Genomic DNA, 13,231 nt, shown 5'->3' on the forward strand with positions numbered 1-13,231 from the left:
TGGTATCTATTTATCTTCATATATAAAATACCTATAAATGTACTTAAATAATTTATTTATCTAACTTTCTTTTTTTTTATATTAGCCGTACGAGAAGACCGCATGCCGGGTGGCCGCAACAGCGGCGCAGTGTACAATATGTATAAGTATAAATATAAGAAGCATAAAAAAACTAACGCAAAAGCAGCGACGACCACGAGTAGGGCGTCACCGCCGGAGAAACCTAAAGACCCTCTACCACCGATCCCACCGCACCTTGTCAACGGGACCATACTTAAGACTGCATTGACCAACCCTAGCGAGGTAAGTCGCTCCAAAAGGATGACAACTATTTCGTAGTTTAAGAATACGTTAATTGTTTCATCGACAATTTGTCTTCCGTAGGTGGTACATTTGAGGGCGAGACTAGAAAGCGCCGTGTCGTCGTCGCGAGACCGAGCGGTGCCTCTAGAGAGGGCGCTGCACATGATCAGGGCGCTGATCGACTGTGATGCGATGGAGGATATCGCCACCGTGCGTCATCTACCGGACCTCTTGCACGACACGTCCGAGATCGGTGATAAGTTGTGCAGGATCGGTGACTCGATCGTTCACAAAATGGTCGCCTGGACGAAGAAATTACCTTTTATCATGGAAATTCCAATGGAGATCCATTCGAAGCTACTAATGGAAAAATGGCACGAGATCTCAGTGTTAACGACCGCCGCGTATCAAGCGATGCACGGCAAACTTGCTCATGCGCCACCTTCATCGGACCACGAACATGATTTTATGCAAGAGGTGAGAACATATTAATTTCCTGTTTATGACTTAACCAGTTATAAATACTTACATGTTTACACTTATAAAAACAAAGTAAAATATAGTTGAACCTTACAGCAATAGGCTGCGATGATAATTATATAAAATTTCATTCATACCCAAGTATTTACACAAATACTTGAATTAGATAACAAGATATCTTACTTCTCGGTAGATTGAATTACAAAATATCGGAGTGTTAGGACATTAGCGTAGGTACTAGTCGTAGATAGTGAACCCTAGATGGAGTCACTGGCGGTTCACACTCGCGAAGACTTCCGCCATATGCGCCGGAGTGCAGTTACGTGATCTGCATCAGCCTTGCGTAATCCCGATAGAAAGTCGCCGGCGACTGCACTCGGACGCTCGCTTATAGAACTCGTTTCTAACAGAAATCGAGATTTATCGCAATACAAATAGCAATACTCCTCGGAAATTAGAACTAATAATATAATTTTCCATCTTCTATAAGTAAAATTTTATCATTCTAGATCCTTCGAGTACTTTCCTTCTCTCATAGTATGGTATCGACGAAGCCATCAGCTTAATTTTGCGTATTCATTTACTTCTTCAATGTAGTCATTAGTATACTTTTACTTTTTATTTTTTCACAAATTATCGTATTTCAAATGTTATAACTATTATCGATCGACGTAACATTTCACGTGAATTTTTTTGTGTTAAGTTTTCGATGTTCAAAACAACAGTAAAAAAAACGTAAACTCGCAAACAGTGAGCGGTTGCATGCATTACGTAAAGTTAACCGTAACCGCGGTAGTTACACAAAGATTATTTTCATTGTCTAGTGCATTTCCTTCTACCTTACATATGCATCGTTACATAAAGAAGTTTTGTATGAAACAAAAAATGGAACTAAACTCTATTAACATCAGAACAGTGGCACTCAAAATAGCTTAATTCGTTGCTTTTTTAACATTATGTAAATTATTTTAACCACATGTTTCCACAATGTCGCTTGCGCCGAGTAACAAGTAGGCAGTAGGAATAGTTGCTGTTACATTTTTTTTCTTATTGGATTACTTAAATATTAATAAAGGAACAGAGGAAGAAATATGTTTGTATACAAATTCCTGTCTTGACTCGATAGTTCTCATTCATGATACAAGTTCCTCAACTAACCTTTGTGTTGTAGGTGAACGCTAACTTACGGACGCTGCAGAACTGCCTGACATCACTAATGGGGCGGCCGATCACGCTGGAGCAGCTCCGGCTCGACGTCGGCCTCGTTGTTGAGAAGATGACGCAGATCACCTGCGTCTTCCGACGCATACAACTTCGTATGGAGGAGTACGTCTGCCTCAAAGTCTACATTCTCTTGAATCAAGGTGGGTTTAGCGATAAGAAAAGGTTTAAAAGACTATATATCATTGTAGAAAAGACCCAACTAATGGGAAAGGAAATGACATAGTGACAGAAGAATAATATGCAGAAAGACCATAAAAATGGTTTTATTGTCGGGATCCGTTGCATTAAAAGCACATTTATGACATATAACCTGAAACAACCCTTTTTGAATACTGTCTTCTCTTCTTTCCTTTTCAAAAGAACACCATTAACCCAAATATAAATGATGAATGAGTTTTTAAATAAACAAATTTGAAATTTGATTGTCGTCAAATCGTTCCTATTTACACGGAGACAACGATTCAAAACAAAGTGGTAAGCGATAAAGCGTAACCTTTCACCGCTTCCAACAAAATTAAGGACGACTCTATTAAGGTTATATAAATAAAGTGCTCGAAATCATTTCCTAATTACTACATTCCACGATATTTACTTTAAATTAAAACAACTTGAATAACAAAAGCGGTCAAAATACGTAGAGTTTTTTTAAATAAATAATATAATGCAAATAAATTCTAAATGTATTTTGTGGCTTAGAATATTTATAACAACTTGTCTTGTGTATTTATTAATATTACAAGTGGCTGGGACACGTGTCGTTTTTCCCTCGACACTGCGCAAAGTACGATACTATACCGATTGTGAAACTGCAGTTAATTTCATCTAGGGTTGTCACTTATACTTTACTTACGGTACTTTTATATATTGTAATACTACATTCTTGATCCGTGGTTACTCATATGAAAATAATGTGATATTTATTGCGTTGGCCTATAGTAAGTACGACCTCGTCGGAGGTGGATCAGAGATCCTTAAACTATTACAAAACGGTACCTCCTGTTTTATTTACATCGAAATTAACTTTGTAGTTCGCGTAATTTTTTTTCTATATATTAGGTTGAGGAAAATTTATACATTATGTACATGTTAGTTTTGTCATATTTTTGTAATAAGTTAAACAGATATAAATGTGATCCTACTATACCTTTAATATAAACCAATTACCATTATCTCTGTGTAGTTAGTTTGTACGAGCTGAATTTACTAACACCGATTTGTGAACAGAATGGACGAAACCAAAATTTGTCGTAATTAGCAATTGCAGTATCGGGACCATTAAAACAATTCACAATTTTAACCTTTTGACCGAATGAAAAAATACCATGTAATGAAAGGAAATTTCTTTGTTGACGTCCATGTTTAACACTTTGTAACTCACAACTTAATAAAGCCAAATTCAAATAAAGTACAGCTAAAGGTTTTTAGTTTGAACTGGCACTTTTGTGTCGAGCATAAATCTAAATTTAACTCAATTTCTTCAAATCACTACAACCAGCTACCTAAAATTATCTTTTAGATTAATTGATTTTTTATTTCCAATAGTTAAAAAAGTTAGCAGCCCTAGGAGTAATCCAGTTATAGTGTAGTTGGTCGGGGGTGCATCGGCCGCGCGTCATGTAGGTCAGTACCAGCTAGTCCTGCGCCGTGACGTCGCCTGACTCATGCTCGGCTTACACGCACGTTTTCCGTTCACGTTGTAAACTGATCGTACCGTAAACAAATCAATTTACAGCTAAATTGGCAATAATTTTAACATATTATTACTTTTATATGTAGATATTTGTGCGACTTAAAATTTAATCAAATATTCGTAGTTACCTATTTCAGTATAATGTCTATGATGTATTAATTTTAAGATAATAATTTTTCGATTCAATTTCTTCAAAACCATTTCAGTTTTTTTTTTCAATTAAAATTATTTTAAATGTTCATAAATTAAAATTATAAATATATACATATACCGACATATTTTTCACGGTTAAAATATAACTCCGATAAAATATACTCAGACATAGACATTATAAAGGTTGTTGATAAATACAGTAGATATTTCGAGAAAGTATCACATTTTCTAAAGATTTGACTTTGAGAAATAGCTAAGTTTACAAACAGTATTGATGCAAAGTTCTGTATAGAAAGGTATCGCTTCAATAAGTTGATGCGAGGAGACAGCACACGACGACAACGCGACGCGACCAGTGCAAAGTGTACTCGTTAATATTATTATGATTTATGGTACATGTAACCCAATTGCGAGACACGAGACTCGACTCGCTTGCGAAATCGATTAGGTACATCGAGACATTTCTGTCAAATTTCACTTACAACATTTTCAGTTGACTAAAAGTTAGTAACATCTCTAACGATATTAAAGTTAATAGTCCATATTGATTTGTGTATTGCCACAGGAAAATTAACAGAATAAGGAAAAAGAACAACTAATATTTGATATTGCAAAGCTCAGTTATATCAAAATTATTATTTTCTTATTTATGTTACAAAGATTTGAAATATTTGTGCGCGTTTCAAGCATATCAGTGGATATCAAATAAGCGTAACGTAATTAAAGCTAGCGTCGACATGCGCAAGCGCAGTACCATTGGGTAGGAGAACTGTGACATCCTGCGTTATCGCTCGCCGAATGTAGGTCGCACTTGCGCCGTTTGAAAATAATTTTCACCGCGCGCTCTGTACATTATTGCGCCGTTTATGAAACAGCACCGTTGCAAACGTTTAGAACGCGTTCGAAAACTTAACACAATAACATAGTGCTACAAATAAACTGCGCACAATGTAAACGAATAAGATTTGACTGAACAAGGCAATTGCTCGGGTTTAGTTTGTTTCTAGAAGAATCTCGAGTACCTATGTACATTAATAATACATTAAGAGTACATAGATTGGACAGTAAATAGACAATAACAGACTTCAGTTAATTTTAATAAAGATTGTCTCAAAAAATAATAATTGACAACTTAGAAATTAGACAATTTAAACATTTGTGTTCTTGAAACAAACATTTCAAATGCTTCTCTAGTTAACCTACATACGAATAGATTGACAGATCTCGCAATAGACAAGACTTGAATGACCATTATGGTCATGAAGATTCACATCTTAATAATGAATCATTGAAATAATTTACGATTATTAGTTGATGAATGTGATTAAAATTTTGATTATATCACAATATTTTAAAATCTATTAATGTAATAGAAAACTCTTTGACTACAGTCGAAGCATTATAGGGATATCCGACGCCTAAGTATTAGGTACAAGAACTAATTTCTTAAAACTGTAGCAACAACCGTAAATCTGGAAAGAGCAAGTGGTCGACACTCGGCATCGGCACGGTGAAATGGAAAGCGCTTGCGCAACCACAGCCGCTGCGCAAGCGGCCTCTATATTTTTATAAAAATTACTACGTGTTTAACATATTTTTTTTTTACTGGTAATTATTATTAACGTCTTTGCACATGTTAATGCATCTATTATACATTTTATGCAATTGATATAAAAAAAAACAATTTTAGAATTTTATATAAATAACTTAAATAGATAATACTATTTTAGCATTAACAATGAAGTATTACGCAAGTATGTACTATATATACCCAAAAAGACATTCACATATAGTAGGTATGTACATAAGTACCTTGGGTAATAAGAATCGCCGGATTTATCACCGTAACGAAACAAAAGTGTCGTGCGACGTCCGCGGCGACGCGCAGCGCCACAATGCGTATAATAGACGCGTTACGTCACTCGTAACGGGACAGCATTTCACTCTCGCAGCGAAAAGCGCGATGCGGAAGCGAACTTTCTCTTTTGCGCCGCGCCGAGCGCTGCAGCGCAGACGAAAAAACATCCATTAGCTGTTCGAGAAGTGAACGCTTACATAATAACCCCCCCCCCCCCCCGCTACACGTGCATTTCGTATATTTTTCCACGGTCTATCGTTTTATGTAATGCCTGTTTGTATGAGAAATCATTAAATTAACATACATGATAATTTTGTTTGACTGCCATGGTATAGCTATGATTCAATTTGGCTAAAACATGCTACTTGCAAAAGCTAATATGTTTGCAGCTTATGCAACATTCGTATTACTAGGAAAAAAAATGTAAGCGTATTTGCTATGAATTACTCCTCAATAGCGAACTATGTGCTTAGTAAATTATAATAAAATATTACAATTACCTAATATTGACAAACGCATAATAATATCAATACGTCAAATTGCATTTATCTATTTTCTATTAAACATTTTTATTAGCTCGATATCATTGTATCAAGTATCGTGAACAGAACGATCAATTAAATATAGCTGCACACAACGCGTAAAACATTCGCGCGTACAATACGTTGGAAAAGCGTGCGAGAGCGAGACGAGTGAGGACGCGAGCGAGCTCGAGCGGAGGTCAACGGCTAGCCGCGGTCGTTGCCCCGCTATCGGAGTGACCTACTGAGCGCGTGACGTCACCGCCGCACCGCGCGCCCCGTGGCATTGGTGTCGAGCCGACAGCGGCATACAGCGCCATCTAGAGTCGAGTAGGCTAACATCAGAGTTATTACGTTTGGTGAAACATTATTATTCCGTGCACTGTTTGAGACACAGTGATTCGACAAACATCGTCGTCCCATCTGACTGGAATTATGTTTAAACTTCCGGACATTTTTCCTTGAACGTTTATAGCGCACCGGTAATGCTGTACATACTAATTTATTTAACTAAGAATTTTGTTATATGCTTCATTTAAATTTACTCGTATATTTTTAACACATCAAACACTGAACAAGTAACGAAGGCTAATATTTTTATTTATGCAAATATGTACTTAAAATACCTCCTTAATTTTGAAATATTTTTTTCTTTGTTTCTCAATAAAACTTTTATTTGCAGAAATAGAACTGGAGGGCATTCAAGACCGATACGTTCAAGTTCTTCGAAGTTATTTGGAGCACGCAGCGCCTCATCATCCAGGGCGGCTGCAGGAATTATTCGCGAGGATACCAGAGGTAATTTTTACTACAAAATTGTACTGCGGTGTAATTGTATTGTACTAGAAGTCCTTGAGCTAGTATACAAAAGCATGCAGACTAAGTGCACTCGACGATAGGCAACTTCAAGGCAGTATGCTTGCTTTCTCAAAGCAAAAAAGGGACCGTCCGCAAAAAATACACATTTAAACCCCCGCATTACACTGAGGCCGATTTTGAGTCTTGGTCAAATTAAGTATATTGTATTAATATGATATTTTACATTGTTCATTAGCGTAAATAAAGGGTAAAAATGTTAATACTTTTACTTATATCCTACACTACTTTCTAATGAATGAAACCTGTAAGGCAAATAATGTACATCATTTAAAAGCAACGCAATCCGTTCTGATATAACGCAGGCCGCCGACCGACGCAGTAGAAAGTAACTGAGCGATCGCAATTGAAATGGAAAGCAAAAGTACCACAATGCTGATTCGTCCTTTCTCCTCCGCTTTCAGATCCAAGCAGCGGCGAACCTGTTGCTGGAGAGCAAAATGTTCTACGTGCCGTTCGTGCTCAACTCTGCAGAGATCAGATAGTACATGGCCCAGCAGGGCGTATAGTTCTCGATGTACGAGACCAGCGCCCCGCGACCGCGCCGCGCCGCCGTCTTATGATTTCCCGAGACCGGAGACCGCGGTCTCGGCCCAACCCGCCTCCGGGGACCGGGCGCGCCGCGGACTGAGACCACGCCTGATCTCGAGACCCTAAATAAATAAATCTGCGGACGCACAGGTGACGCAGTGATTAAAAAATCAAAGACAGTGTTGATCACGAGTGAGACAGTGCGTTATACCTTTGTTGAGTCGATGTGTGTATTGGTTTATTGTTTATTAGAGGAATTAAAACGTCCCAATCGACAGACTGATTTATGATTAAACTAGCTATTATTTTATAGATAACCAGGGACTTGAATGCGTGTTTTATACGTGGTAGTGTATACTACTTAGTGTTAAATAGATTAAATATATAATTATGTTACTATATAATTTTTTTTTTGTCAATCGGAGAACCGCATAATATATTATTTCTGTAAATATAGCTATAATATATCTTAACGATATAGCGTATAAGGAGTTGTTTTTTTAAACAGAATTGTTTCTTGTAAATGAAATATTGCTGTTTTAGTTTGCATTTTATATTGTCTAGTGTAAGAGACGTAGAGTAATTGCTGGGTGTGTAATATTGATTCTTTTATTTCTTATTTAATTTTATAATAATTTTGTTCTTAATGTAAGTAGCACTAAGTACCTACTCTCAGTGTTTACCAAGACTGCTTGTATACAACTTTACTGTTTATAGACTAACATACGTTTGGCGCGGGTTGTCCCGCGTTTTCTTTATAGTCACAACTTTTGCATTTTTATTGCCAATATTTCTTGTAACACATGCGCAAGTTCTGTGCTCTGAGCGATACACTTCTCTTTGTTCTGGTCTAAATAGATACGTAATGGGCTGTAGAGGATGTCTTAATGATACAGCACGTCGACTTGTTCTCATGCTTTGGACATTCACTAATCATAATGTAGCTTCCATTGATGTGTTCAAGTTACAAATATGCTCAAATCCCTAGAACTATAAATTCAGATTCATTTTTCATTTCATAAATACCGTGTAATTGTTTATACTTTCTCCATACCATTAGTATATGTCACAGACTAACAAATTACATACGATATTTTATATACCACCAGAAAATTTTACGAACAGACCTTAATTCTACCCACCGGAATAATTGCTTCTTATTAATTGGTCAGTTGTCAATTATTAAATCACCGTCGTTTGTAAAATTGTTTCACCGTAAAGGAAAGACCGTGGTTATAAAGATGTTTTTGTCAATTTTTTATCTGTATAGCTTGCACGAATGAGCTGCAAGTCGCTAAATCTACATAAAAACTAAATGAAACGCATAAATACTTTATATTTGGCTAGAGATTGTCAAAAAGCGAAGGTAAAAGAAAATATGTAATACGGAAATTTTACAACGTGTCACTTTTAAAATAAAACCTTTAAACGTACGAAAGTTTTTCATAAATCTTTGTGGATAAAATGTAAATTTTACAGACAATAAATAATAAGTAAATTGTAATTGTACTTTTACACTTTTTTTACAATGTAAAATCAACGTTTTAATAAACGGTCACCATCTTTAATGTATGAAGTCATTATAATATCGATGGATATCAGTGTCATACTTTATTCAAGCCAGAAAAGCATTGTAAAGCGACCCATATTGTGCTCCGATCCATTGTTATATCATCCATAACTTTATGTCACCATTCATTGACTAATTTCTCATTCATTGTTCATTTGTATACGAAGTACTGTTGCATTCCCTTAGTTTCCATTTTAAAAAAATCTTTACTAATCTTTCAAACATCAAAAGGGTCATAGAAATAACAGATAAAACTTGATAATTATTAAATAATAAATTTTTATAAGTATTATTAAAAGCAATTGATTAAATAAGTTTGCTTACTATTCTAACTTAATATTTTGTACTCTTTTCAAGTGTCTTTACAATTATCAAATCGAAGATACGGCTTGTTAAGTTGTATTTCTGTGACCCAATAATATCATTAACTTAATTCATGATTCATCCATCGACACGTAACAACATCGTTAAGACACATTGTTCATTAACATTTAGTCGTAATTTAAAACAGATAAATAAAATAAGAAGCTCTTTTGACTAATTGTTCTTAAAAAAATAGTGTTAATTTTTCACGACACTGTCAGACATCACTGCCTGTATTTTTAAAGTTATTGCCGTTATCGTTAATAAAAAATGTATTAATCTTTAATATTATGAAATTGTAATAAACGTTCCAGCAACGGTGAACAGTTACCATTAGATATAGTATAGGTCGGCAGAAATATGCCGCGTTAAAATTAAGTAAAAAAAAAACAACCAAAAAGTTCGTTCTAGGGACTTAGGTTTTAGGTAAATACTTTTCCGCGTTTATTTCTATATGATTTAACTCTTCAAACTAGTGTACGAATAAATTGCCCCAATCATTATTCCTTCAGCAAATTTTTATACAATCCAATTTCTACATCTCGAATTCGATTTTAAATGACCAACTATAAAATAAATATTCGAGATGTAAAATTATTAAATTATTTAGTGAACCAATTGGACTTTTTATTATTTTTAATTCTCTACTTCCGAATTATAATTCAAATTGCATCTTTTTTTTAGTAACAGATATAGTATAATTTAATTTAGTTATTAAAAATACTGGAAGCACATAAAACGAAACATCTGTAAATGTTATAAATAACGCTTCATTTCCTTAGTCGGGTAAACATCATAAGTTGCATAAACTAGGTGGTCAATTTATCTTACAAATATTATGTAATTTGAGAATCATGTTACCTGAACGTGCGAGAAGCGTCCGTTCCTCAACGTGTTACCATTAGTTAAGTCTTAGTGGGTATGTGTTTTGTACATTGTTATTATTAGATTTTGAATACAACCAGTTACGATACTGCCATCAAATGCCTAAATAGTTTTTCTATTAATTTCGTTATATATTTTAATTACGTTTTTTCTAATAAGTTAATTGACATTCGCGAAATTATTAGTTAAATGTGATAACGGAACAGTGATAATATATTGGAAATATATGCGCGAATCGTTTATAAGCCATACAAAAGCGAGCGTTTCTACAGCCGGGCCTACGTCGGGCTCACGCCGCGTAGCCGACGCGACGAGCCGGCACCGCGCCGGCCTTTAATCGGCGAGCTTTTAATTAACAACAAAGCCCTCCCTTAAATTGGGTAACTACATATATTTATTTATTCAATTTTAAATAACTTAAATTATAATTAATTAGTTCTAAAAATAACGCCATCAGAACGACGGTGGTAAATCTAAAGTCTGAGGTAAAGATGCCTTCATAGATTTTTAAACATTGTAATGAGGGAAATCGTAAAAATAACTATAGTCGCAAATCGCGCATCATTCTACTAAATATGTTAACGGTATGTATAAGTAATATTGACACTTATTTTGTTAGTAACCTAGCTTAAAGTTAAGACGAAACTAACGGCAGTGTATCAGAGAGGACTTAGATATGTAAGGATGTTATTGGCGTTGTACAAAGGATAGTATTGTTAATAAATAAACGATGAAATTGGCGCATTACTGTCGAGTACCTAATTAGATTAGTACACGAGCCCCCGGAGGCTATACATTTTGTCAAATATAAATGTAAATACAAAATTATTTACGACGTATAAAATTGTCATTATCTTATCATGTCTATTCCGAGTTGTTACGAGCCGTTACACCACTTGGACTAAGAGTAATATGTTATAACGAGCTTCTCACATACTTTTTATATTTATTGGACAGATTATATAGTTTCACTACTTTTTCCGTAAAAAAAGGTTTCAATTTATCTATAATAGAGTTGATAAGTCAATTGATGCGATGACAACTCTATCATTATATGAACCTGAAAATAATTTCGAATTTATATTTATATAATTTAGTGTAAAAATAACGGATACATCAACGATTAGTAATGACACACAGCAAGCTTTGTATAACCATACATGACTAAATACATGTCGGAGCCTTTATTAATAAACGAATCACATAACTTGTTGCGAAGTTGTCTAAGAGTTAAGATCTAAATAATATGGCAAAAAAAATATTTTGACTGATATAAATAAATAGTAATGTAAACGTAACGATGTTAATATATTTATAAGAATGTAACAAAAAAAACTTAATGCATTTCTCACTTTCTTTACAGTCCATAAGAGAATAAATTAATTACGTCTAAGATATTGTGACGAAATATTTTCACATTCATAAGTAAGGTAAGGTTTGTTGTGTATAATAATATCGTTTCTTGTACTTTTGAGTAAAAGAAAGTTTGAAATTTGTGTACATTAGACAATGTAATTAGTTACAATTAAACGAGTGTAAATCTGTAAGAGAATATATATTTGGAAACGTTGAGTGTTTGTTGTATGTAACTCTACATGTCACAGAGGATTTTTTGAACCCTTAAGTTTACATTATACTATAATATTACAAATATCTACGAGTTATACGTCGTTTATTGAAATATCAATAATGGTGTTTTCTGTTACGGTTACACAAACAAACACGTTTCGCTTTTTAATGATTTCATGTCTTCAAAGTCCGTTCTATTGTGTAGGCCTTTGTTAACTGTAATAAATATGTAACTTAAGTATGACACCCAGTTTTATAACTCCACAATCTAACAGAAAGTGCCACTGGAAAACGCACGTATGTCTATTAGCTGCCATTATTTCAATATTCAGAGTTCGATGTGGTTGAGTGTGCTATATCTCACATATTTATATAGTTGGGCTCGCTCAATATCAAGACTTATCGCTTTCAGACTTAGCTAGTACGTTTAAGTATTACGATACCTTAGGGTTCTATGTTTACGTGTAGCAAGTCACATTAGTTGCTGTTCGATGTATCTTTCTTGATGGTTAAAAGACTATTGTTATAATTCGACCAAATTAAGAATCACACTGAGTGTATGAAGTGTTTCGGGAAGTTGTGACTCGTATCGTTCGAGTGGTGCGCCGGCTGTTAGTCAAGCGATCGTGTTTTGGTTTGCCAAGAGGAGTTACCTACAGTTGTGTTTAGTTAGCGATGCATAACGTGTTTGTACTTTAATTTGTTTTTTAGTTGTACTCTTGGAAATCAATGGTTAATAACTTAAGAAAATAAAATGTATGTGAAATATTTTCTTTGTTTTAATTGCCTTAACATTTTTTACTCTAAGGCGCACTACAATCCAGTTGCAATGTTTGTTAAATATTATGTATGATAAAGTTTTACATAAAGTTTCAGGTAAGGTAGCTTGTTGTTCAGAATTGATAAAATATAAAAAACTTACAATTTAAAAGACTCCTTTTTGGTTTGGATTCCCGTTACCATAGCATCCAGCGTCTACGTGTAAGAAGCCAAAGACGCATGTACGTGATAAATAAACAACAATTATTATCCGACTAACCCGATGTGCTCGGTAGTTATCAATGATAAGAAGTGTTTTGAGATTGTTTTAACTTCTTGATATCATACTTTTTAATCTGTGACATTTTTTATTCTGTGCCATTCAATAATTATACTCTGTGCTTGACTTTCTTTTTTTTTTGTCTGTAAACATTTATACTCTACTCTTT

At 34.6% G+C, this 13,231-nt stretch overlaps 1 protein-coding gene across 5 annotated transcripts in view; it reads left to right on the forward strand.

The window, feature by feature from the left end:
• Positions 1 to 8,085, forward strand: part of LOC106719598 (hormone receptor 4) — an 85,112-nt gene extending 77,027 nt beyond the window's left edge. For all 5 annotated transcript variants that reach the window (XM_014513965.2, XM_045685728.1, XM_014513963.2 and 2 more), the window contains 5 exons: positions 86 to 303; positions 385 to 780; positions 1,955 to 2,147; positions 6,912 to 7,027; positions 7,510 to 8,085. In XM_014513965.2, coding sequence (XP_014369451.1) covers positions 86 to 303; positions 385 to 780; positions 1,955 to 2,147; positions 6,912 to 7,027; positions 7,510 to 7,590 — 1,004 coding nt within the window. In that variant the 3' untranslated portion in view covers positions 7,591 to 8,085. The remainder of the gene's footprint in view (positions 1 to 85; positions 304 to 384; positions 781 to 1,954; positions 2,148 to 6,911; positions 7,028 to 7,509) is intronic.
• Positions 8,086 to 13,231: the final 5,146 nt, after the last annotated feature.

Source organism: Papilio machaon, chromosome 3 (genome assembly GCF_912999745.1).
Source record: "Papilio machaon chromosome 3, ilPapMach1.1, whole genome shotgun sequence".
Classification (NCBI taxonomy): Eukaryota; Metazoa; Arthropoda; class Insecta; order Lepidoptera; family Papilionidae; genus Papilio; species Papilio machaon.